The sequence below is a fragment of the Halichondria panicea genome, chromosome 2 (assembly GCF_963675165.1).
Source record: "Halichondria panicea chromosome 2, odHalPani1.1, whole genome shotgun sequence".
NCBI lineage: Eukaryota > Metazoa > Porifera > Demospongiae > Suberitida > Halichondriidae > Halichondria > Halichondria panicea.
In genome coordinates, this window is record NC_087378.1 from 7402447 (window position 1) to 7427715 (window position 25269).

The 25269-nt window shown below is 39.7% G+C and overlaps 5 protein-coding genes across 8 annotated transcripts; 1 reads left to right on the forward strand and 4 right to left on the reverse strand.

Moving 5' to 3' along the window:
- Positions 1–919: 919 nt before the first annotated feature.
- LOC135332072 (uncharacterized) lies at positions 920–4218 on the reverse strand. The gene is made up of 7 exons (XM_064527394.1): positions 4199–4218; positions 2945–3067; positions 2630–2890; positions 2101–2502; positions 1529–1582; positions 1410–1472; positions 920–1227 (listed from the first exon to the last, which is right to left on the reverse strand). Exons 2-7 carry the CDS (start codon positions 3048–3050, stop codon positions 1004–1006), a joined length of 1110 nt encoding a protein of 369 aa, XP_064383464.1. The 5' UTR covers positions 3051–3067; positions 4199–4218; the 3' UTR covers positions 920–1003.
- Positions 4219–4304: 86 nt separating this feature from the next.
- On the reverse strand, positions 4305–9020 carry LOC135332090 (lipopolysaccharide-induced tumor necrosis factor-alpha factor homolog). The gene is made up of 4 exons (XM_064527414.1): positions 8858–9020; positions 7701–7955; positions 6795–6925; positions 4305–4565 (listed from the first exon to the last, which is right to left on the reverse strand). The coding sequence occupies exons 1-4, from the start codon at positions 8891–8893 to the stop codon at positions 4469–4471; spliced, it is 519 nt and encodes a 172-aa protein (XP_064383484.1). The 5' UTR covers positions 8894–9020; the 3' UTR covers positions 4305–4468.
- A 404-nt stretch (positions 9021–9424) lies between these two features.
- Positions 9425–13351, forward strand: LOC135332042 (polyubiquitin-C-like). 2 transcript variants are annotated; one of them, XM_064527354.1, is made up of 11 exons: positions 9425–11335; positions 11387–11833; positions 11897–11974; positions 12103–12171; positions 12248–12304; positions 12369–12410; positions 12460–12492; positions 12591–12659; positions 12713–12760; positions 12838–12885; positions 12933–13351. In XM_064527354.1, exons 1-11 carry the CDS (start codon positions 9496–9498, stop codon positions 13250–13252), a joined length of 3051 nt encoding a protein of 1016 aa, XP_064383424.1. In that variant the 5' UTR covers positions 9425–9495; the 3' UTR covers positions 13253–13351. The 2 variants fall into 2 exon arrangements, with proteins under 2 accessions (XP_064383424.1, XP_064383423.1); XM_064527353.1 differs by having other exon boundaries at positions 9426–11335; positions 12826–12885.
- A 269-nt stretch (positions 13352–13620) lies between these two features.
- On the reverse strand, positions 13621–16201 carry LOC135332049 (uncharacterized). Its single transcript, XM_064527362.1, has 5 exons — positions 14793–16201; positions 14563–14712; positions 14305–14512; positions 13857–14244; positions 13621–13796 (listed from the first exon to the last, which is right to left on the reverse strand). The coding sequence occupies exons 1-5, from the start codon at positions 16119–16121 to the stop codon at positions 13727–13729; spliced, it is 2145 nt and encodes a 714-aa protein (XP_064383432.1). The 5' UTR covers positions 16122–16201; the 3' UTR covers positions 13621–13726.
- Positions 16202–18575: 2374 nt separating this feature from the next.
- LOC135332050 (uncharacterized) lies at positions 18576–21119 on the reverse strand. Of its 3 annotated transcripts, none has more exons than XM_064527365.1 (6): positions 19835–21119; positions 19605–19754; positions 19331–19538; positions 19223–19279; positions 19070–19138; positions 18576–19000 (listed from the first exon to the last, which is right to left on the reverse strand). In XM_064527365.1, the coding sequence occupies exons 1-6, from the start codon at positions 21032–21034 to the stop codon at positions 18690–18692; spliced, it is 1995 nt and encodes a 664-aa protein (XP_064383435.1). In that variant the 5' UTR covers positions 21035–21119; the 3' UTR covers positions 18576–18689. The 3 variants fall into 3 exon arrangements, with proteins under 3 accessions (XP_064383435.1, XP_064383433.1, XP_064383434.1); XM_064527364.1 differs by having other exon boundaries at positions 18577–19012; positions 19835–21118; XM_064527363.1 differs by having other exon boundaries at positions 18576–19138; positions 19835–21118.
- Between the last annotated feature and the right edge of the window lie 4150 nt (positions 21120–25269).

The following is a 25269-nucleotide window of genomic DNA, read 5'->3' on the forward strand; positions in this document are numbered from 1 at the left end:
GATTTTGCTTGCAGTCCCAGGCATGCAGTCTTTAATGTAGCTAAGCTAGTATTAGTTTATAGTCTTGAAACTACTATGATTTTTGTACGCCTGGTTTCTATAGCTATAGGTCTCTTAGAGCAGCAGGGTCACTAGAAACAGGAAGCAAATTCTACATGTAAAGTGCAGGCGCAACATGTCACTGGCAATTAGATGGTCATTGGATCCACAGAGAATAAGCAGGACTTCATGTACTCCTGGAATAAAATATAAGCCTATACAGATCGTAAAAATTATGTGGCTGTTTTCAATGTTACTCCAAATCTATATACATGCATGTACATGCAGTGAAACCTCTACCAGAGATTATACAAAAATGGGGAGTACGAGTATAATGATCGAAGACATAATATTATGCAATTAATGATATAATAACGTCGATAATGTGACGATAAATTGGGCACATACTTATGAACGGGAATGCATGATTTGAGAATAAATGACTACGTAGTTTCAAAGCATGCTTGGTGAAATCGCAATTACAGTGAATGTTTCGAAAAGTGAAAAATGGACATAAACTTCTTTGTACTTGTATATATAACCATACAGAATAGTCAGGTATAAGAAAAAGGGTTTGGAAACCACTGCAAACTATAAAACATTTGTTATGCTCTGCATGTACTTAAATCTTATACAATTTGTGGAGGGACACCTAGAACACTAACTTATTTTTTAACCTCTTTTTTACTTTCACTTGTTTTTGTATAATCAACCTCTTAAAGTTTGAAAAAAAAAAAAAAAAATCTTATACAATCAAAATGCTCTGAGTAAAATTTACAGAGCTCCACCCCCTCACCAACAACAAAACCCCATCGACAGAACCAACCATTGATTCAAATACCAAGTGTTTGTTTGCACCTCAACCAAACATTTCTCTCGTGTATTGTACAATAATTATTATAATTATACCCACAACATGACTACAGCGGGTGAAACACAAACTGCAAAAGTGATGAGACAATAACTAAACATGTGCTATATGCTGTGAATTTAAAAAATCGTCTAAAAATAATTCTTCTTCACCATAAATAGAAATCCTATCAAACGATAGTACCTTTGATTTGCTTGAGTCTTTTCTGCATTTTATAGTTACTATAACGAAAATTACAGTCAATGTCACCACTATCAGACAAACACCAACAACGGCCAGAATCACAAAGTAGACACGTATTTCCACAATTTGGACACCTGCAGAAAATAAAATTTATATTTATACCAACTGTTCAAATAAAGTTTAAAGGAGACATGTGATCGACTCGTCTACCACTTGGAAGCTTCACCACCACACATGTACATTTTTGTACATTGTCTTGCAAACAAACTTTTGGGCACACAAATTTATGGCAATACATAAACAGCGGACAACTCACTGGTAGAAACATTTGTAGTGTGAGCATTTGGAGGTACCGTTTCTGTCGAAGTTGCCATGGTACCTAAAGTGTAACACAGTTATCATTCACACAGTACACAATGCAGTACACAGCATTACCTTCTGTATTGCTGTGTGCATCTGGTGACGACGGTCCACCTGTATTCAATGTCACTGCACAAGGAAACAAAAAGCGGTTATAGCTATTAATCAGGGACTGTTTCAGCTGCCATAACTTGAATTCCGTGGATGCAATTTCACCAATTAATTTTTACTGAAAGATTAGAAAGAACCTTTCAAATGGTGTTGTCAAAGTTCGTATTTGAGAGATAAAACTATTTACCAATTTGGCCATACCAAATGGATTATATAGCCCATGGTCCAATAACAAAAATTAATGATGGTCCCGACGAACTTCTGGACTTAACACATCATTTTAAAGATCTCTTTAGACACAATGATACTAAAGTTGTGGCTGTTGAAAGATGTTCAACTACAACCCCCCCCCCCCCCCCCATTTAAGGAATTATGTATTTCAAAGGGCTACAAAACATACGCACTCAAACATTTGCTAACAAAACAGGCCCATTTAAAAATCACCAAGGCAATAGCTCAGGTCATGCTTCTTTGCGAGAATGGATTCGAGCTAGAGCAATCACTGATTTTATATGATAACCTCATAATTGGTTTACCTGTGACGTTGAAAGTCTTTATTAAATCGTTTTCAGCATTATTCAGACGCACTCTCAGTTCATATAAACCACTGCTGTTGACATTCACATGACCAATATTCAGGTTGAAACTATGATGTCCTGTTTCATTATCATCACTGTGTATCATACTGATGTTGATGCCTTCAGAAGAGCTTGACGTCTTGAAATTGTAGAACCATATTACATATCCCTGATAAAGTAGTTTTATGTAGTGTACCGTCTCAGAATGACATCCTCCACCTCCAACAAACGAAAGTGTCGTGTTAAGAAACAGTTCATTATTATTTATAATGTTTAATGATTCTGATGTACAGCTTGAGACACTACCAACATCATCATTATTTGCACTGTCTTTTGTACCACAAGAAAATGTAGGCCGACCTGCAGAGGAGTAGAGATAGTCCAATGAATGGAACTACAGTACAGCTAGAATTGACATAATTTATATACTTCGCCAGATTGCCGGAGTTAGAGTTAGAGTTAGTGGCCTCTTGCTAACTATACGTACCTTTGACAGTGATGCATGGAGAGGCGTTGAGCAGTGATTGCTCTACCCCGTTAAACACACAGTAATACTTCCCCTCATGTCTGACGTTGATGTTGATGAGGTGTAGTGTGTCTGCCTCTAAAATAAAGTGAGGATCATCTGGTGAGATCATGTGAGAGGAATCGTACGACCCTCCATTGGGAACTCTGTAGTATACACAACCATCCATCAAGTCTCCATGGATAGACCACTCAATTGTAAAATTTGTACCAAAGTCAACCTCTGTGTGAAAATGTATAGTTTAACAAACATAATTAGAGCAATCAAAAATGCTACCTTTTGGTTGGGAGCATTGGTTCAATAAAGAGCATTGTGTAGCAGAAACCATTAAGCAGAAGTTACTAATAGTTGAGAAGACACTGAGTATCAAAAGCGTGAGCATTCTTCCTCCAGTTTAATCTGCACATAGTTGAAACAAAGTGAAAACGAATATGACAGTATCACATGACATGTATAGTACATGACGTAATGAGCTGTCTTAGAAGAATGCATTCTTAGATGACCAAACAATCATTACAGTATGTGTGGAAATGTCCAATATGACAAACAATACAACGATGTTCCCTACAAGAAGGAAAACATCTCATGCAACCTCGGTATAATTATACTAAGGGAAAATATCGCAAATCCCTTCTTGCATGAACACAATACCAGTAGGTCTGTTGACTGTTTTCACTTTACGTCAATGAAAAACAATGCTCTGAAATGTCAAACAAGAACTGTACGACACAACCAGGTGTTTATGACGACAGTTTATTTAAAATAATGTTCCAAACTGAAAGTAATCTATATCCAAGCTCTACTCAAAAAGTGCAATGTACACACGATTCAGGATTCTATAGTGTATACGTTTCTATCAGTAGTTATGTTGGAGTAGCTACTAATCAAATACAATACATGCATCTACTGATAGAGTGTACACAAACAATACAAGTAGTATAGCAATGCAAGGACGGTATATAGATCTACTAAGTCTACTCAATGCACCATATTAAAACACCCAGGCACACACATGCAGTCGGACTACATGTTTCGAGTTGGGTACACCACAACAAACATTAAGGCTAGCTAGTGAGTGGGGGTTATAATTATTTGTATACAGGCGTACTGTTTATGCTAGCTAATAGGCCCACATTAATTGATGTTTACACAAGCACCCACAATGTTTGGTAGTCACAATGGGTCGCATATACTCATGATTTTGACCTAGAGAGCATGCACTTGTGTTAACATGTAAGGTGCCTGTGTAGTATCACACTGGAACTATATAGCAGAACTATAGCAGTACTCAAGAGAAACCTTGTAGACTTTAGAACTGATGTATGCACTGTGTATTTTATGTGCTTGTAGCAAGACTGACATGATGCAGCTTCAGTCGAGTCAAACAAGCACTTCCACTCATGTGTACATTACAGCAATGACATAGCTCCTCAGGCATGCAGTGTGTGAGGTCTAGCTATAGCCTTTTCAATGCAATGCCTACTACATCAAGCAAGCTAGTATATGCATTGCATGCTAGCATTCACTTACTTGACAACCTTGGTATCAGCTACAAGTGTCTCTTGACTTGACTAGACTCGACTAAGCAATGCAAACATTGAAAGGCGATGCATGAGCTTATAAAGAATTTTAGACGTGACATTAAAAGGGAAAATCCCTTAACTTTATTATCAAACCCACAACACAGTGGTACAGTATTATAAAAGAACACGAACACATAATTAAAGAGCATTGTCTGTATAACTATTTAGCATAATATACACATCCACATTAAGTGTTAGTATCAGTTCTTTCTGTCCCTCAGAGTCTCTTGTATGTGCCCACAGTGTAGTGGCAGTTGGGACAAGTGTGAGTCACATCCTTACACCCGTCAACAACCAGGGGGATCCAGCAACACCTGCATGTGCAAGACACAATATTTATTTATTACTGCATCATTCTCGCATTAATCTAGAGTATAATTATATGAATTCATTATAAATGCATAAAGCCGCTCTACCATCCAACAGATATTCTGCAATGCCATGGCGATAATTATACATTACTATATATGGCTATAATCCCTACACTCATTAAAGAAATCATGTACAAAAAATGACCAAAAATGAGTATGTACTCAATTATTAGGCGATACCAATAAAAGGAAGCGAACACCATTCCTATTAATGCAAAATAGTCCCACAGGATGTGTGTGGCTACATAATATATAGTGCTAATGGCACAAACAATAACACCACAAGTTTCAAGGATCCATTTTAGAAGCAGTTTCAAAATATACACTCCCAAAGGAAGGCCATCCATATTGAGAGCATTATTGTGGGTGGGAGGGTGGATTCATGCCACTCCATCTGTGAAGTATATTCACGATAGCCACCAGACGGGTGGAACTGTTAGTGCAGTGTGTGTGTGTGTGTGTGTGTGTGTGTGTGTGTGTGTGTGTGTGTGTGTGTGCGTGTGCGTGTGCGTGTGTGGGAGGGATACTTGATGTAGTACGCGTTCAGAATCACAATGCTTCTTGACCGAAAATTCGCTATACAGTAGAGCCTCGATTATACAGCTTGGCAATTTTTCTATGATAGGGTGAAGTTCAACTAAATAACCAACTAGAGCACTAAAGTGCAAACCCTCGGCTGGTGACATGATATAAATAAAGAAACCAGAAGAGTGATAATGCAGTGCATGTAGCATGTATGAGCAACTCAAAAGCAATAAAACTAAACCAGGCTGGAGGCATGCTGAAACTTTGAGTGCTAGTGGTACATGATATGCATGTCACATTAGACATGTACTGTGGACTAGACTGGGATCACAGCAAAGAAGCCTGGAGTGTTAGACTTAGAGAGGTATGGCTCCTGCCAGGCTGGAGTATAGGATCCAGAGTCAGCCAACAACCAGTCACAATTTTAGCTTTCTACTATAATTATATCAATTGTTCCTGGTACGGATCACTTCAGCTGCAACTACGTAATCAAGGCCACGTGTAGCTAGTTATATAGCTGCTAAGCTTCTTAGCTTTTGCTCGACAATGAAGCTTTAACATCAAAATCTGTCACTATTTAAACCAAGATATTGTTGTGTGAAGGCTATCCATGCTGTAAACGCAGCGCTGTGGCATCCAGGTGAGTAGAAAAGCCAATCACAAACAAACAAACAAACAAACAAACCAACAGACTACTATACCCGTGGCCGCCCACGCGCCTCGGGTAAAAATGTCTTAGATGCACATGCGCATTACAGCCGTTACCATGGAGACAAGCACGCTTATGTGCATGCGCAGATGACCATGTGCACTGCTGTTTATGAATGAAGTGGGTGGATGGAGGCATGGTTTGTCTATTCGATTATCCGGCATATTCAGTTATCTGGCCTGCCTCCTGGAACCAAGGTGTCTGCATAATCGAGGTTCTACTGTATAAGATCCATGCACTAAGGTGACTAGACCAACAGCACAAGGCAAACACCCACAACATTGGGTAACTGTTTTGTCTGAATAAAAACGAAAGTTAAAACGAAAAGAGATTTCAATATACATTTTACACCACTTATGCTACTAGTTCACTTTGAGTCTATGAGAAATTAGTTTGTGTGGTCTCAAGGAACACAAACAGAAAGTATTGTGTTCAATTGCTTTCTACAAAACACTCAGCACAGTATCCAATGACAACCACAACACTTTGCAAACAAAGCCACCACCAAGAAAGAAGCCACAAACTAAGAACTGAGATTACATGTATATTCAAATTAGGAAAAGGAGACTTGAAACCATCAAAGCCTAACTTGAGATCAAAACAACACAATACTAACCATTGCTAACCACTGCAAAATCCCCTGGAAGAGGTGGGAGCATTATACAAAACACATGCCTTTCCTACTAACCCATGTAGACAACATGTGTCTTAATTTACATAATCGACTAAAATTGGAAATTGGGTACTACATAGCTGACTATGAAGGAGGGTGCTGTAATAATGATGAGCCACCCACAGTGACCTTTAAACCCCAACACAAGGACATTTCACAAGCTTATGAATTAATTAACAGATGGTCAATCGTGACCTTTTGTGTATTGTATGCTGAGTACACTGCTTGGTAAACACTCGGTGAATTACAAGTACCAATCACTTACAGCCAGAATCCGAAAAGGAAGAGCACTCCCATGAGAATCAGAGCAAAGAGGCCAGTAGTGTAGGAGACGTTGGTCCTGTTCTGGACACGGCAGTTGGGGCACGTCACAATCGCTGGGCCCTCCCTAAGCACCTGCACATGAGTAACAGATAGTGACATAAATCCCTTCGACTACAACACGCAGCTACATATGTGGATACACGACACGCCCCCTGATTGGAAATTAAGGCTTCACTACTTGGAAAGACAACTGAAAGCAGTCTCCAACTACACATCAGACTATAATAATGAATGCAGCGTCTAGCACACTTGTTAAACAGCGCCTAGTCCACTTGAAAGGCTTTATAATTAATTTGACCTCTGTGGCATTTAGAGATAACAAGAGTATATAATAGAAAGGGAGTATCGATCATAGGCATACTGTGCACGGAGAGTATCTGTCATGGACCAATGTAAGTGTGAGTGATGTAATCTATCAAAAAAGTAGATCACTTATTCCAAGCCCATGACAGATACTCCCTCTCCATTATACACTCTTGGAGATAAGACATTAAAGGTGAACTGAAACCTGTCTACAAAGGAGGTCACCCTCTATAATACAACCAAGCAAGGACGCTTAGAGTGATGTAATCTATCGAAAAAGTAGATTATATCCACACACACTTGGATTGCAAATTCCAAGCCCATGACAGATACTCCCTCTCCATTATACACTCTTGGAGATAAGACAATCAAAGGTGAACTGAAACCTGTCTACAAAGGAGGTCACCCTCTATAATACAACCAAGCAAGGACCCAAAGTCCTTGTTTTGTCTTGTGCTAGCAGGTCACCTTTTTAAACACACATGTATATAATCCTTCCACTATGATTACACAGTTTCTCTTGAGAGCTGCACACTTGACTTACTGGGTTTGGAGCAGCGGTGTTCTGCACGACCACTGTAGTGTTGGTGTTCTGCTGGGGAAGAGGGGCATTTTGGTAGCCTGGAGCATTCTGGTATGACCCGTACTGGCCCCCCGGTGGAGGTGGGGCTTGCGGCTGTCCAGAATACTGTGGTGGTGGGGGCCCTTGCGGCTGAGGGGGTGGGGCCTGTGGAGGTGGGGGTTGAGTCGGAGGAGGGGCTTGTGGTTCTCCATAACCAGTAGCAAGAGGGGGTGCTCCCTGAGAAGAGAACAATTTTCAATGTTTACAAGATGACTGTAGCTCACAAGATACATACACACTGTAACAGGTGTCCCGAGATACAGCACAAAATGGTTTTTAAGTACCAAATACTAAATGCATGGTAAATGCAAGGGTTGCTTAAGCTGCGTTGATTTTTACGCTTGGTAAACATTAACAGAGGTAGATGCTTGAAAGTGAGCAGGCAGTTAACACATGCATAATTATAATGCATTTATCCAAAGAGATAAGATTTCACCCCAACTTTCCCACAAGCATGCACAAACATCCTGAATTAGGCCAGGTACTGTGTAGATTAACACCATTACAAGCTCTGTAGGTATAAACCCATCGACCTTGGCTTATGCACAAGCACAAATCGCAGGGGGGGGGGGAAGTGCCCGATTTGACACCAACTTATTCTATTTTCCGACATAGACCACTACAACAACCATTGTGCTCTGATAGTGCAGCATTGTTCCAAAGAGAGTGGAATGTATCACATGACAGACAAGGTACACCTGCCGTACAATGGGCTAGGGCTGGCACACTACATGTACAAGCCAGGGAGCATGCAGCATAGGCATACTAGCTTATCACAAAAATGTGAGGTGCAAACGATATACCTCAGCTCCATCATTTGAGATTATAGATTGTGGTAAATAATTCAATATGGCCTGGAGCATGCCATTCCTCCCTAGCCCTTTACACTGTACTGTATTAACATGCGTATATGCACACTAACCATCAGGCACAAGGACACATTCACCTGGTACCCAGGTACCCACTCTCATGTACGTGGGTAGCTGCTAGCTTCCATGCCATCAAATCATATCATGCATCCAGTAATTTGACCCCATAAAAAAGATTTGCCTACACATTATTGATGAATATTTAAGCACCTGCTCCAGAAGAAGAGGTGCTTTCTCGTTAGCCATTCTCCTTCGTTGGCTGCTGCTGCTATTTTTAAATAGTTGGAGAGTTAGTTTCCTAGCCGGCTACCTTCCTTTTCGCCTCAAAACACACACGTGAACACTCACATGAGCTGAAACAAGTGAGGCTATGAATTCACTTACTGATGTATCAATTGACCACAGTACATTTGCTGGCTCAACATGCAGAGGAGGGGTGGGGCTGGTCTAAAGCTCAGCTCACCAGACTCAATCTGAATTAGCTAGCTAGCTACTACTCAGTCTACAAAGAATAAAAAAACAACAATTTTGCAAAACATAAATAAGCAATAAGTAGCGCGCCCAGTGGCAATCCTTGCTGTGTATCGCTCCTTGTGTCTTGTGTGGTAGCTAAGCCTATGCAGCTGAGACGTGCTTGGTGTACTTTTTCCAAAGCCTGTGTGGTTGCTGGCACAGGGAACACACATAGTGAGGTATTTTCTTGCAGTGCCTAGCAAGACTTTAGCAAACCGCATCAATCTTGTGGGTTGACTTTTGACCACTGGCTACTGACCCCAAAAGGGGGCGTCCCTACCAAGTCAGCAATAAACAAGTACATATGTGTATGGTCTAGTAGCTAGTTATCCACTATGCAACTGTTTGTCAAATGTCCATTGGTGAGCTCTACTGGTGCATACTGCAATGGTCCAATTGCTCTGGAGGTCAACTCTACTGACACTGTTGGAAAAGTGAAGACAATGATTCAAGAGAGAGGGGGACTGAAGAAAGAGGTTCAGCAGTTGACCTTTCTTGGAGAGAGCCTGGAGGACAGAAGGACATTGGACAGCTACAATATTATAGCCAGCCACTTTCTATTGGAAGATGCCAGCAATTTCATAACAGTGAAAATTATTAGTACAAGCATGAGTCCCCTTCCAGACAAAATCATTCTACTGGAGATGCATAAGGACCGCAAAGAAACTGTTGGAGATCTCAAGGCTAAAATTCAAGAAAGAGAAGGAATACCAATGCATCAGCATCAACTTGACACACTAGATCTACCTGCTCGAGACAATACACCCCTAAGTTACTTGAAAATTAGAAGTGGGGCTAGAATCAACTTATTTGTACCTGTAGCACCAGCAGCAGCCAACAAAGGATCCATGACAATATTTGTGAAAACTCTCACAGGCAAAAACATCACTCTGAGGGTGGATCCAATTAACACAGTTTTTCATATCAAGTGTTTGCTCCAGAGTGAGGGGAGTCCACCAGTTAAGCAGCGACTCATATTCGCACGGAAGGATCTAGAAAATGACAGAAAACTTATTGATTACAACATTAAGCATAAGTCAACCTTGTATTTAAAATATCATGGTGGCATGCAATTATTTGTGAAAATTCTTAATCACAAGACAGTCCCTCTCAATGTTGAGTTTAGTGAAAGTATAGAGAACGTTAAACTCAAGATCGAAAACAAAAAAGGTATACCACCTCATTTGCAGCGTTTAACATTTGCTGGCAAACAATTGGAAGATGGTAGAACTCTGAGTGATTACAATATTCAGAAAGAGAACACTATTCATCTTGTTGTACAGCTGGTGGCTGTCAAGACTAGCAGTGAGGAATTTACAGTGCCAACCATTGAAGATTGTACAGTTCGTGACCTCAAGTATTCTCTATGGGCTGCGAAACAGATTCCACCAGAATGTCAAACAATACTCTGTAATGCTCGAGTGCTTGACTTGGATGAACCGATTTCCCCTCATTATGTAGTGCATCTTCAGATTCAACAAGATCCTGTGTTTAGTGTCTTTGTTGCTGACAGGAAGTCTGAAATTATCTCCATTGCTGTTACAGCTCAAACTACTGTTGACAATATCAGAGCAATGTTAATATGGAAAACTCAAATCAGATCAAATGTCTCAATATGTCTCAGTGACTATCTAATGTTTTTCAATGGAATGCAACTGGATGATGGTAACAATGTTAAGGACTACAACATTCAAGCAGGAATTCTGGTAAATACTATGAACTGTATCGAAGGCTTTATTTGTAACGTTCACTTTGCTGACAAGAGAGTTTGTATAAAAATAAGCCGTACAGGTAGTTTTTTATCACTCAAAGCACGACTCCAGGCCGAGGTTCCCGAGATACCTTCACCATGTCTACAGCAACTGACCATCAATGACTCACCAATGGAGGACTCTCAGACAATGGACGGATGTGGAGTAAATGAATTCAAACCAAATGTAACGTTGAGTGTACAACCACCACCTCGAATGTTTGTTCGAAATTCCACGGGTATTGTAATCCAAGTTAGCATTTATTCTGAGAAAGAGGTTATCAGTTTAAAGAGTTTAATCCAAGATACTGAATCATCATTCCCTGAGATAAGCAAACAACAGCTTTATTACCGAGGGAAAGCACTTGATGACATGCACACAATCAGCAGCTACAATCTTCCTCGTGATCAATCGCTGCAACTATGTGAGTTAACTTAATCAGTTAATACTACTTATCTTGTAACTCTCATTACAGGTGTGTCTCAGTGCATCCACGAGCCACTACAGGAGGAGGTGGGCCCTCAGGGGAAGCAGATCCTCTGGCCTCAATATGGTGTGGAGGTGAACGTCCCACCTGGGGTAATCAGTGACGGCCACGCTCTGTTGAGGATGTATGATGGTCTGAGTGCCACCTGCTTCAAGTACCCCCACGAGTACATCCCCCACAGCAATGTGTACGAGCTCATCATCTCCTCCAGGGGAGAGGACCCACGAGGAGTGACAGTGACCCTGTCCAACTTCAAACCACACTCAAACCTTTGCTTGATGGCCGCCTCTCTCAACCCCTATAAGTGGAGTGCTGATCAACTTACTCCACTCTTCAGCTTCTCTAAAGTGGAAGGAATGGAGATGGAGGCTCAACTCAGTAATGGAAGAGTAGAGGTTCCCCTCAAGTCTAGTGGAGTTTATCTCTTTGTAGCAGGTTTGCTGGATAGTTAGCTCATGCATGTACGTGTATATAGATTAATCCTTGGTTGCTTTTCAGGTACAGGTAACCAACCATTGTCCGAGCACACAAGATTGGACCTGTCAATGTCCTCCCCTCCGTCTTTTGTGAAACAAGGTGTGAAGCTACACGTTTTGTATTATAAGCTGATTTTTCTATTCTTCCCCCACAAGGTATCTTAATTTTAGAGTATTATAGTGAACTTATGACATTGGTAACACCATAATAACAATTCTATTTTACAGGCACTCCTACTTCACAGCACGAAAGACATCTCATCCCAAAGCCAAGACGATCTCCTCCTCCCCAACGAGGTATTCCTAATAATAAAGTTATTATGTGTGTGTGTGTGTGTGTGTAGTTTTTATAGTGGCTTTCCATTGCAAATAGCCACTCCTCCATCTCCCATTGTGTACCGAGCGGCAGGTCAATATTCTCCTGTAATATGTGAGTACCATATCACATTACATGTCAATGGATAACATGGTTCTATTCCATACAACCCCTTCAGTTGCTGAACCAGTCTACTTACCACATCCCCCTTATCATCAAGGTATGCCATATTCTCAATGTTACAGAGTAATAGTACTACTCTTTTTCAGATTCTTCCCCAGTTTATCTTCCTCCCCCACAAGGTAATCTGTCTACCCCAAAGTGGTATAATGCGTTTACTGTTTCCATGTGAACACCATACTACAGAATCGTCTGACTAACAATGTGTTATATTCTACAGGCACTCCTACTGCACAGCACGAAAGACATCTCATCCCACAGCAAAGACGATCTCCCCCTCCCCAACAAGGTATTCCTAATAGCTGTTGCGTGTTTGTAAATAATAGCTTCCATTGTACGTAGGCACTCCTCCTTCTCCCATTGTGTACCAAGTGGCAGGTCCCATATTATGTGAGTACCGTGCCACATTATACACCCCCTTAATTAAAAGGTTAACATATTTCCATTTCATACAGTATCCTCTCCAGCCCAGCTTCCAGAACCAGCCTACTCCCCACATGCCCCACATTATCAAGGTATGCATATCATTACATTCTCAATGCTACAGATTGTTCTTTTCCAGAGTTCTCTCCGGAATACACGACGATGCTGTTCTGCACACGACAGCTCAATGACATCATAGCTCAAGACCCACAGCGAACCTGCGATGAGATGATTGCAGCTGGTCTCATTCAGTCGGTTCACATACGAGAATTTATCCGCCATCCCACACACACCGACCGTGCCAAGGCAACCAAGTTGGTGGACTTCATGACGGATAAAGTCAAAACCTCTCCCTCTGATTTTGACAAGTTTATGGCAATCCTGAAAAAATTGTCCTGGACTGAGCACATTGTAGGCATCCTCCTCACTACACTAGCAGACAAAAGGACGCAGCAGTAGTTAACTCAGTATTGTGTACTTTTGTGTGTACATGTAGGATCGTTGTGTTTCTATGGCTTTTTGTGAACTTGTTATTAAACATTTTCCAACACCCACTGATTCATTATTTCATTATATTAATAAATTCAAGTAACTACTGCAATGTGCTAGCGACAAGAATAAAATCTGTTTGGCATGACGTCGCACATTTCAAAGTAATTACTTCCGGCATAGTTAATTAAGTGACATACCACATTCCAATCTCCATACAAGAGTACGAGGTCAGATCGCAAATTATCACTCTACATGTACATGTATATGTGGCCTAATAATGGGAGGAGCTGCCATTATGACAACCTAAAGAGGTACATATAGGTATAACTATAATTTATTTAAGAGATTGATAATTCATAAAACATATGCGACAAAGAGTGAATTTTAAAAATGCTGGTGTCCTATTTATTATGGCAGCCTAATCATAAAATTGAATTCTAGTTATCCATCCATTTCATCACCATCATCGTATTTGTCGTCTTTATCCGTAGATGAACCGTTACCAGATAAACTGCATGGAGGAAAAATTCATGCAATGAACAATTATTAGAATTTAATACAACACACTTACCTTGCGTTTGAGGTCGTAGTTGAGACAATCAATTCGAGATTATTAGCTAGCTGATTCTCAGACACTTGTGGAGAACGAAGAGCCTCGTAGAGTGACAACCATTCATAGGGGAGTGCACCCTTAGGCTGCGTCTCCCAAAGTGAGAACACAGCACTAAAACAATCACTAGATCCACGATGGTCATACCAAATTTGGTCTAATTTCCCATTGCTCAGATCCAGTTGTGTGCCTACTGCTCGCCATTTTGCCGGGATCTCGTTGGCAACGTAGTTCATCAGGAACGAAAGAGAGGGTGTATTGGGATTGACAAGATTGTACTGTTGAGACTGTTTAGATACATCATAAGGTCTACGAATGTTTGGTAGAGAAACACTTGTAGGAAGATGTGCTAAGGAATGTAATAATGACAATAAACATTTAACTTTATATATTCACTATTGTTTCTTACTTATTTGATGGTAACTGAGGGGTTCCAATGAAAGCTCTGTTTCCAGATCTCCTTGTGCTCCAGTGAATCTAACTAACGCAGTGGCTTGATCAGTCGCCTGATGTCCGTTAACTTTAACAACAAATCTTGGAGGGTAAAGTTCCTCTTCTTCTATTTGCTTTAGCTCATCTTGATCTAGTCTCCAACAGTCCACCTCATTTTCAGTCAACTGCATGTGAACAAATGTAATATTTCACTAACAATGATTTCTGTGCTTACCTTGCTACTTCCACCGTCTTGTGTGAGTAGCCAGCCTCCAGCAAGCCTCCTTTCAAAATGAATTTGCAGTGTTGCTTGGGCATCAGAGAACATAAACCTTTTGAGGCTTGTGACTTCATATTGTTCAACATCATAGAAGTTCTTGAGGAACTGTATAGAAAACAAGCCATATAGGGAATGCACACATAAACATGTTTATACTATACAAATTTGGTTGCACACGCATTTACTTTTAGGCACGTTTGCAGGAAGTAAGTGACACAATATTGAGCTTTCCATGTTCCAGATGGATTTTTTGGAGTGACTCGAACCAGTCGAAAGTTAGCTTTTGAGAGAGATGAGACGCTGGAAGCAATGCAAAAATGGCAAAAGTGGTGGGTCAGTAACGTCCCATACATACTTCCTGCTTTAAAAGTTGCTTCACCATCACATTCTTCAAATACTCCTCCACCATGCGCAGCCTTAACAAATTGCAAATCATTCAGCGATGACGACGTAGTGCTCTGAATAAAATGAGGGAGTAAAATTTTGATTGGTTTGGCAAATTTAAAATATGGGTCATCCACGACACAGAACTCAACTATTGGGGAAACAGGTCTCAGGCCTTGCTGCAGTTGTAATGGAGAGAATAGTGACACTGCTATTTTCACCGTTATGCGTTTTCCAGTCGGTATGGCAAATTCAGGCACACTCAGTTCAATGTCGTGATCTTCATTTCTGTACCTACCACCTTTGCAATCAAACATCACTTCTTCTGGAGAGTCAATGTAACAAAACTGCTTCACATCTGCTTTTGACAGTGTTGATGAGCACAAAGAATGGTCTTCTTGGTTTTTTTCGAACTTTGTACAAGAGGTGTTCGTGGCCTTTGAAGAACGATCTTCTTGTTGTCCAGTTTCGAGATTGATTGTGAGTAAATTGGTACAAGAGGTGTTCATGGCCGTTGGACGTTGAGGGTATTCAGAAATAGTTCGCTTCTTTGACCTACTAGATGAAAAACGAGCATCTTTTAAGCTATCAAATCTTCTTTTTTGGAATTGTTTGTAACAGAGCACAAAGGTAAAGATACTCAGGAGTATTAAGAGAGCCAAAAAGAGAGAGCATACAGCAACAGCCATGTACAGAGCCACCGATAAATCCTTTTCGGGCATTGAGATCAACTGCACCATTGAGCTTGTTTCAGTCATCGATTTACAGTAAAATAAACCGATAAAGATGTCTTTTTTCGGTAAAATAAACTGTGCCATAGCACCACTTTCAAAGTCCCACTCTCGATAGCCAGGGAGTCCTCCATTAGTTCCAGATGTAATCTGGGTGTCATTGAGCCAAAAGGAAAGGACATTCGCTGCTCGATGTATACGAACTTCGTCTGTAGTCTTCTCATTATCTTGAATGGCATGGTAATGACAGATGAGTGATAACAGATTGTCATCCTTTGATTTTATGATTGAAGTATTGAGTCGCAAATTGAAACCTTCATACTGAGAACTAGCTAGTGTAGTAGCTACTGTCAATAAGAGAAGACTGAAAACAAGGAACTTAAACTGAAGTGTAGGCATGGCTCATGCAAGATAACTGACTTTGATTTATAACTATAATAGTATACTGACTGATTGTGAAACACTAAAGTAAACTATATAATTATGTGAATGTAGCAAGATTTTGGGGATTCACCAAGGAAATCCCATGCACACTATATAGCAGCTTTGTCATGCACCCACACTGGGATAATCCCAGCAATTAGTCATGCACCCATATATTGTGATAATCCCAGCAATAAGCATGTGATTGTACAATATTTCCCTATTAAACTGAAATCAACAGTCATTTTCCTTGTCACAGGGACATGCACCAATGACATCAACAAGCAGAAGTATGTAACACTTCGTTGTGGTTGTGAACTTCACACTGTATTCGAGAAATATTCTATTATATTTTGCTAACTGTATACCTATATATTCTAGTTTTGCAGACTGTACATGCATGCAGTCATAAAGTGTGCTGTGCTGTTTTTAATGATTGACATTAACTCTGAAACTAGTAGTACTATCAAAGTTTGGGACTTCCATGCACAGTGCATGTATATACACAGAATGATATAATGTTGATTGCTAATTCAACTTCTATGCACAAAGTACAATGTCATGCATATAAAAGGGAGACCATGCAACATAATAGCCAAGCAAAGCTATAACAAAGGTCACCCTTACAAAGAAGTATAATTTTATACCTGCAAGATTAGTACAAATACATGCAGTAGGACAGCATTAAAGAAAATATATATAATGCTAAAATTTATAGAATTCCAAAATCCCTTAGCCAATCCATTTCATCATCTTCATCGTCTTTGTCGTCTTTATCTGTAGATAAATGGTTACTTCATAAACTCGGCATGGAAAAATGAAAAATAAATGTGTGCATGTAATGAAATATATAACACACTTACCTTACATTCCATTCGAGGCCATAGTTGAGACAATCATTTCGAGATTATTAGCTAGCTGATTCTCAAACACTTGTGGAGAATGAAGAGCCTCGTAGAGTGACAACTATTCATATGGGAGTACACTGTTAGGTTGACTCTCCCAAAGTGAGAACACAGCACTAAAACACGCACTATAGATCCATGATGCATGGTCATGCCAAATTTGGTCTAATTTCCCATTACTCATGCAGTGCCTATATATTGCTCGCCATTTTGCCGGGATCTCGGCGGCAATGTAGTTCATCAGGAGTGAATCAATGGGATTGACAAGATTGCACTGTTTTAGATCCACAAGGATTGTTTGGCAGAGAAACGCTCGTAGGACGATGTGCTGTATTAGGGAATGTGCAGTAATTATTACTTGTTTGATGGTAACTGAGGGCGGTTTCCAGATATCCTTGTGCTCCAGTGAATCTAACCAACGCAGTGGCTTGATCAGTCGCCTGATATCCGTTGGGTAAAGTTCCTCTTCTTCCTTTTGCTTCAGCTCATCTTGATCTAGTCTCCAAACAATCCTCCTTTTCAGTCAACTAGACGTCTATATGAATACACAAAAAAATAAGGTTTATTATGCTTTCTGTGCTACTTCCTCCGTCTTGTGTGAGTATAGCCAGCCTTCAGCAAGCTTCCTTTCAAAGAGAATTAACAGTGTTGCTTGGGCATCATAGAACACAAACCTCTTGGAGGCTTGTGACTTCATATTGATAGAAATTGTTGAAGAACTGTATAGAAAACAAAATGCCATGTGCATGCATGCAAAGTCATCTGTAGTATATAGATGTTATCTGGGTATCATTGAGCCAAAAGGAGAGAACATTCGCTGATCGATGTATACGAATTTCGTCTGTGGTCTTCTCATTATCTTGAATGGCATGGTAATGACAGATGATCTGAGTGATAACAGATTGTCATCCTTTGAGTTTACGATTGAAGTATTGAGGAAACCTTCATACCGAGAACTAGCTAGTGTAGTAGCTAGCCTCGAGACCAGCCGTTCTTTATCTGGTCAAGTTCCAATGTAGCACTTGTTCTAGCTGAGTCAGCGTTTTATAGCATCATAATGATATTCATTGACATTGGTAATACAACCTTTGCGGGCAATTACCGGTCCAAGAAATTCCTGGACCATAGAACGAGTGCTACATTGGAACTTGACCAGGCGTTCTTTCAGATAACTGAACGGCTGGTCTCGAGGCTATGTAGTAGCTACTGTCAATAGGAGAAGGACTGAAAACAAAGAACCTATACTGAAGTGTAGGCAACCGCATGATCTGACTCATACACTAAGATATAAGAGCTAACCATATGAATGTGGTTGTCACTCTACGAGGCTCTTCGTTCTCCACAAGTGTCTGAGAATCAGCTAGCTAAAATAATCTTGAATTGATTTATGTAAGGTATAAGTGTGTATGTATCACCAAATTTTTTGTTCATCATAATTCGGAGTTCTTGATGGTATTTCTTTTTCATGCAGTTTATCTACGGATAAAGACGACGAAGACGATGATGAAATGGATAGATAGCTAGGAATAGAATTTTCTTAAAATAGGACAAGAATTTTGTTATAACTTGATATACACACTGCATGCATGTTGAACGAGTGAAGTGATGCAACAACATAACAACATAACACAAAACACATCTACATGTTTACATTTGCGCTCCTGTTCTGTGCTAGTGCAGTGATGAGAATGCCTACAATGCGTTCAGTCCATGATAAACTTTTCAGAATTGCCATAAACTTGTCAAAGTCAGAGGGAGAGGTCTTGACTTGATCCGTCATGAAGTCCACCAACCTGGTTGCCTTGGCACGGTTGGTGTGTATGGGGTGGCGGATAAATTCTCGTATGTGAACCGACTTGAATGCTGCAATCATCTCATCGTAGATTGTCTGTGGGTCTTGAGTCACGGCGGTAATGAGATGTGGTGTGCAGGATAGCATTGTCTTGTATTCTGGGGAGGAGTCTGGAAAATAGCAACTCCATGCATTACTACCAAACACACAATAACTATTAGGAATACCTAGTTTGGGAGGGGGAGATCGTCTTGGCTTTGGGATGGGAGGTCTCTCTTGCTGTGAAGTAGGAGTAACTGTAGAATAGAACACATTTTTAGTCAGATTCTGCGTTTATAATGGAAACCATCAGCGCATTGAGAATGTGTTGATATGCATACCTTGAGGCTGTTTAGAGCTGGGAACGTTTGGCAGAGAAACGCTCGTAGGAAGATGTGCTGTATATAGGGAATGTGATATTCACAGTAAACACATGTTGTTATTCTTACTTGTATGATGGTAACTGAGGGGTTCCAATGAAAGCTCTGTTTCCAGATATCCTTGTGCTCCAGTAAATCTAACTAACGCAGTGGCTTGATCAGTCGCCTGATGTCCGTTAACTTTAACAACAAATCTTGGAGGGTAAAGTTCCTCTTCTTCCATTAGCTTCAGCTCATCTTGATCTAGTCTCCAACAGTCCACCTCATTTTCAGTTAACTGCGAACAAAAGAAAATAGTACTAAATAGTAACGTTTATGCACTAACAATGATTTCTGTGCTTACCTTGCTACTTCCACCGTCTTGTGTGAGTATCCAGCCTTCAGAGAACCTTCTTTCAAAGTGAATTTGCAGTGTTGCTTGGGGATCAGAGAACACAAACCTCTTGAGGCTTGTGACTTCATATTGTTCAACATTATAAAAGTGCTTGAGAAACTGTATAGAAACCATACGCATAAATACATCAAAGAAGGAATGCACACAAAAGATATTTACTAAAAAAATTACACTCTTACCTTTAGGCACGTTTGCAGGAAGTAGGTGACACAATATTGAGCTTTCCATGTTCCAGATGGATTTTTTGGAGTGACTCGAACCAGTCGAAAGTTAGCTTTCGAGAGAGATGAGACGCTGGAAGCAATGCAAAAATGGCAAAAGTGGTGGGTCAGTAACGTCCCATACATACTTTCTACTTTAAAAGTTGCTTCGCCATCACATTCTTCAAACGTTCTGTTACCATGCACAGCCTTAACAAATTGCAAATCATTCAGCGATGACGACGTAGTGCTCAGAAAATGAGGGAGTAAAATTTTGACTGGTCTGCCAAATTTAAAATACGGGTCATCCATGACACAGAACTTAACTATTGGGGAAACAGGTCTCAGGCCTTGCTGCAGCTGTAATGGAGAGAATAGTGACACTGCTATTTTCACCGTTATGCGTTTTCCAGCCGGTATGGCAAATTCAGGCACACTCAGTTCAATGTCGTGATCTTCATTTCTGTACCTACCACCTTTGCAATCAAACATCACTTCTTCTGGAGAGTCAATGTAACAAAACTGCTGCACATCTGCTTTTGACAGTGTTGATGAGCACAAAGAATGGTCTTCTTGTTGTCTTGTTTCAGGAGTTGTACAGGAGGTGTTCTTGCATGCCTTTGAATGTTGAGGGTATTTAGAGAGAGTGTTCTCCTCACAATTACTAGGCACAACACCACGATTAGTAATCTGTTTTAATAGGAAAAAGAGTGATAAAACTATGCAGTATGTAATGAGAAAGAGTATGAGAAAAGGGCTCATTAAGATTTGGCTGGCTTTTGCATACACCAGATCCTTCTCTGGCATTGAGATAAACCGCAGCGTTACGCTTGTTACATTCATAAACTTGCAGGAAAATGAACCAATAAATGTTGTTTTTTTTGGCCAAGAAAACACTGCCGTAGCACGATGTTCAGAACGGAGTATTCCAGATGTTATCTTGGTGTAATTGAGCCAAAAGGAGATAGCTTCTCCTCGGTGTGAGAATATCGGCCAGTTTATTGTTGTACAGTTACTAATAGAGCAACTGCAAATGATGAAGATGGTATTAATAGGATGGACGGCCAAGGGAATAGGTGCAATCTTGATTCCCAAAGTCACACTTTCATTCTGAGAACTAGCTAGTGTAGTAGCTACTGTCAATAAGAGAAGACTAAGTAACTGAAACATACTAAGCATGTCAAGTCTGGATTAGATTGGCTATAGAATCTACCTTAGTATTTGTTATGGTATGAGCAAACACATTATTAATTAACGTAAGGTCATGGTATGGGGGGGGGGTTCACCAGGGAAATCCCATGCATGTATTAAAATAGCAGGAGTGCATTCATGGAAATAATCATAGACCACTCTGGTCATAGACTAGACTAGCCTCGATTCCAGGCCGCACTTCACTCACTTCTTTTCTATGAAGGCCGGTGAAGGAGGCTAAGACTAGACAGACAACTCTATAGATTTAGTCGTCATGCACCCTCACAGGGATAATCCCAGCATTATAATCGAAGCAAATTTGTCAGGATAAATCGAGGTATAAAATTAAGACATTAATAAGCAAGTTATAATAATTATTGTAGATTTCTGCAATCAACAACCAATTTTCCTGTCACCATGCATGCACACTTAAAGGACAGCATAGGTATGTATAAGCTACAATACAGAATAAGCTATATACACTAAATTTACAATCAATACAAGAACAGGTAAATCAAATTATAGTTAATTGCACGTAGCCATCAAACATTTACACGCATGTACAACAAACAGTACATAAATTTTTATTATGTTAAACAAATTATGGTTATGCTAGGACACACAGCTCATCTTCCTCTTGTACACTCCGAGCACTGTCCCACATTTGGACACTCGTGGGTAGCGTCTTTCAATGATTTCGCACAGCATGGTACAAAACAACTCCTGAAAAATTAGCCATTAAAAAACAGTCAATGTAGAGAGTTAGTAAACATGCAGGTAGGAATCATTATCACTAATCGTGGAACACGAGTGTCTACCACATGTCACTCTCTTTGATAACCAGGTTGATCGCAAGTATCACCTCTGTAATATAGACACCATTGGTCTCCCTAAGAATGATCGCAGGCGCTTATAAGAAGGCTTCACTGTCAGTAGAACTTTGTACTATTGGAGTTGCTAATCAGGCTAATTGTCTATACATTTTGTCAAAAATAGGCCACAATAGATTTAGATTACCTCTCTGTAAAGAAAATCACGTTATTATTGGATCAATGGAACTAAAGTTATAGACGCTCTATCGCTAAGTCTCTTTTTGATTAGCTGTGTAACCAGAATTCATGGTCCAAATTGAACGATTTTATGATGTTAGTTCAGATAGTATGCTCAAACCCCAAATTTGGAACGGGCTATTGTTTTCTATTTCGGAAAAAGACCATGGGCTACAATATAGGTAATTACATAATCCGTCTAGAGAGATTACCTACATATATAGCTACAGTATATTATGTTGTATGACTTACACTCCAAAGCATAGCGGACCGAGGAGTACTGAAGAGATGATAGTCAGCTTCCCACACCTGTATCAAACCGTGGTGCTGACTTGCTCCTTACAATGAGTGCAAGTGCATGATACTCACGGGAAACGCATCAAATTCACTCGACTGTGCAAGGAAAAATAAATATTTACAGTGCCTTCAGCTTTGAGAGTAAATTTAACCACAGAGTGAGTAATTGCACTTAAATGTATCTCAAGATTGAAACATTTCTAAGAAATTGTGCTGATACCATTGTGTAGGTGAATAAATAAGCTACAACCTTATTTGAAAATATTTCCCCAAAAGTTGTTGTAGTGGGAAATCATTTTAGGTAAAAATGGGGGTGATCGTAAAATATATGTGTAACATGAAATATCTCCGGAACTAAAGTATTTCTGGACAACTTTTTTGTATCAAAAGATAGAAAATTTATTAACAATTAATGTGCAAAAACAATTAGACCTTAGCCGACAAATTTGCTTGATTTCCATCGCTAAGCGAAAAGGCACCTAAAATATGCTATAATTGAGTATTAATCAGTACGTGTACTTATGTAAGCTATACGTAACCATGCATATGTTAGCTAAACTATTCAGGAATGTTGTGCCAAAGTTCCATACCTTAGCCGAAAACAATTGGTCTTTTCCATCGCTAAGCGATTGTCCACTATACAAAAATGTTGGTGTTTTATAAACCACCACATACCCACCACCTTTAGTTACCATGGAAATATTTTTGGATATGTTTTAGATAATTTGTTCACCAACACAATGGTATCATCATATTTTCTTAGAAATGTTCCAATCTCAAAATATTTACATTTATGTACTAACACGTACCAAATTGCGTTTATTTACTCTATAGACTAAAGGCACTGTAATAGGCACAGTTATTATATCATCCAAAAATAGTGAGTATAACAGCCAGTGTAAAACGTATCCATTATAGTGTGCAGCTGCATGCAGTACAATGATTGTCAAGCTGGTACTATACACAAAATTAATGATGAATGCAGTTATAAATTTAATATTAACTAACGCAGTGGCTTGATTAGTCGCCTGATGTCCGTTAACTTTAACAACAAATCTTGGAGGGTAAAGTTCCTCTTCTTCCATTTGCTTCAGCTCATCTTGATCTAGTCTCCAACAGTCCACCTCATTTTCAGTCAACTGCATGTGAACAAATGTAATATTTCACTAACCAATGATTTCTGTGCTTACCTTGCTACTTCCACCTTCTTGTGTGAGTATAGCCAGCCTCCAGCAAGCCTCCTTTCAAAGTGAATTTGCAGTGTTGCTTGGGCATCAGAGAACACAAACCTCTTGAGGCTTGTGACTTCATATTGTTCAAGTTCTTGAGGAATTCCATGCACGTACATGCATAAAGTCATCTGTATCAAATACAGTGACACATATAAACATGTTTACTATACACATTTGGTTGGTTGAACATGCACCCACTTACATACTTTTAGGCACGTTTGCAGAAATAAGTGACACAATACAATGTATTGAGCTTTCCATGTTGCAGATGGATTTTTTGGAGTGACTCTTCTATAATTCGCCTTTGAGAGAGACGCTGGAAGCAATGTAAAGTGGTGAGTCAGTAACATCCCATAATTATATAATATACATGATACTTCTTGCTCTTCACCATCACATTCTTCAAGTGTCCTCCACTATGTGGAGTCTTAACAAATTGCAAATCATTCAGTGATGATGACGTAGTGCTCAGAAAATGGGGGAGTACAATTTTGACTGGTTTGGCGAATTTAAAATATGGGTCATCCACACGACACAGAACTCAACTAGATCCTTTGTCATTTTTAACACTTTCCCAGTATAGGCAATGGCTATAATTTAAATTAAATTCCGACTACAAATGTTATTTCAAGTAGAATCTACAGTTTAAATCTCTGTACGGGAGTAGAGATAATAGTTTAATTAGCCAGTTTAGCGTCGTCACCACGCCCATTTTTGACATCAGTCTGACCAATCTGTTTAGGGGAGATAGTCTGGCCTCGAGACTATGATTCTGCATGCATGTAAAATTTAATTAATGCAAAAATGTTCATCATGATAATTATAATTATGTGTACACTTGAAAAGCTATTTGTTACATGATGTTATGTAGCTTTGGCACCTTCACCGAGGCATCAGCACCCGCGGTGCTTTCATTACAAAACTGCTTCACATCTCTGCTTTTGACAGTGTTGATGTGCACAAAGAATGGTATTTTTGTTGTCTTGTTTCGAAAGTTTCAGCACAAGAGGTGTTCTTGCATGCCTTTGAACGTTGAGGGTACTCGTACTTACAAGACGCAACATGATTATTGAAGCGCCTTCTTTTGAGGTACATAATGAAGAAGATGAAGATGAGGATAATCACGGAAATCACGATAATCAAGATATTACCAAACACAGCCCCGATGAAAAGTATGATGTTTTTCTCCTAATAGCCTCCAATAAAGCTATTTTAGTATCAACTTGCACCGGTGGACTTATTTCAGTCATCCACATACAGTAAAACCAGCCAACAAAGAAGTACTCGCTCGGCAATACAAACTGTGCCATAACAACAACACTTCCACCAAATTCCATCTCCGTGTAGCCAAGAAACCCTTCAGATGTTACGTTAAAATTTTCATTTTCCCAAAGGAATGTGATTCTCTCTTGTTGATGTACACGAAGTTTTTCTGTAGTCTCCTGAATGGCATGGTAACAGGTGAGTGACACACGATTGTTATCTTCAAGAGATACTGAGTCGCAAATTGAAACTATACTGAAAACCAACTTGTGTAGTAGCTTGTGTAGTAGCTACTGTCAGTAGAAGAACACTGAAAATAAGTCTAAACTGAACCATAGGCATGACTCAATGACTTTGGATATACTATATGAAATGAAGCAGA

Bases quoted from the DNA above. Each gene is read 5' to 3' on its own strand.
- LOC135332049 (XM_064527362.1), bottom strand. From the start codon at position 16,121: ATGCCTACACTTCAGTTTAAGTTCCTTGTTTTCAGTCTTCTCTTATTG. The intron at 14,713-14,792 runs GTAAATGCGTGT...TTTTCTATACAG, and splicing joins TCCTGCAAACGTGCCTAAAA to TTCCTCAAGAACTTCTATGA. The intron at 14,245-14,304 runs GTAAGAAACAAT...TACATTCCTTAG, and splicing joins CCTCAGTTACCATCAAATAA to CACATCTTCCTACAAGTGTT.
- LOC135332072 (XM_064527394.1), bottom strand. From the start codon at position 3,050: ATGCTCACGCTTTTGATACTCAGTGTCTTCTCAACTATTAGTAACTTC. The intron at 2,891-2,944 runs GTAGCATTTTTG...ATTTTCACACAG, and splicing joins CCAATGCTCCCAACCAAAAG to AGGTTGACTTTGGTACAAAT. The intron at 1,473-1,528 runs GTAATGCTGTGT...GTTACACTTTAG, and splicing joins TGCACACAGCAATACAGAAG to GTACCATGGCAACTTCGACA.
- LOC135332090 (XM_064527414.1), bottom strand. From the start codon at position 8,893: ATGGCTAACGAGAAAGCACCTCTTCTTCTGGAGCAG. The intron at 6,926-7,700 runs GTAAGTCAAGTG...ACTCATGTGCAG, and splicing joins ACACCGCTGCTCCAAACCCA to GTGCTTAGGGAGGGCCCAGC. The intron at 4,566-6,794 runs GTAAGTGATTGG...TTGCACATGCAG, and splicing joins TTCCTTTTCGGATTCTGGCT to GTGTTGCTGGATCCCCCTGG.
- LOC135332042 (XM_064527353.1), top strand. From the start codon at position 9,496: ATGCAACTGTTTGTCAAATGTCCATTGGTGAGCTCTACTGGTGCATAC. The intron at 11,336-11,386 runs GTGAGTTAACTT...CTCTCATTACAG, and splicing joins TGATCAATCGCTGCAACTAT to GTGTGTCTCAGTGCATCCAC. The intron at 12,886-12,932 runs GTATGCATATCA...GTTCTTTTCCAG, and splicing joins ACATGCCCCACATTATCAAG to AGTTCTCTCCGGAATACACG.
- LOC135332050 (XM_064527363.1), bottom strand. From the start codon at position 21,034: ATGCTTAGTATGTTTCAGTTACTTAGTCTTCTCTTATTGACAGTAGCT. The intron at 19,280-19,330 runs GTAAGAATAACA...CCCTATATACAG, and splicing joins CCTCAGTTACCATCATACAA to CACATCTTCCTACGAGCGTT. The intron at 19,139-19,222 runs GTATGCATATCA...TCTATTCTACAG, and splicing joins CAGCTCTAAACAGCCTCAAG to TTACTCCTACTTCACAGCAA.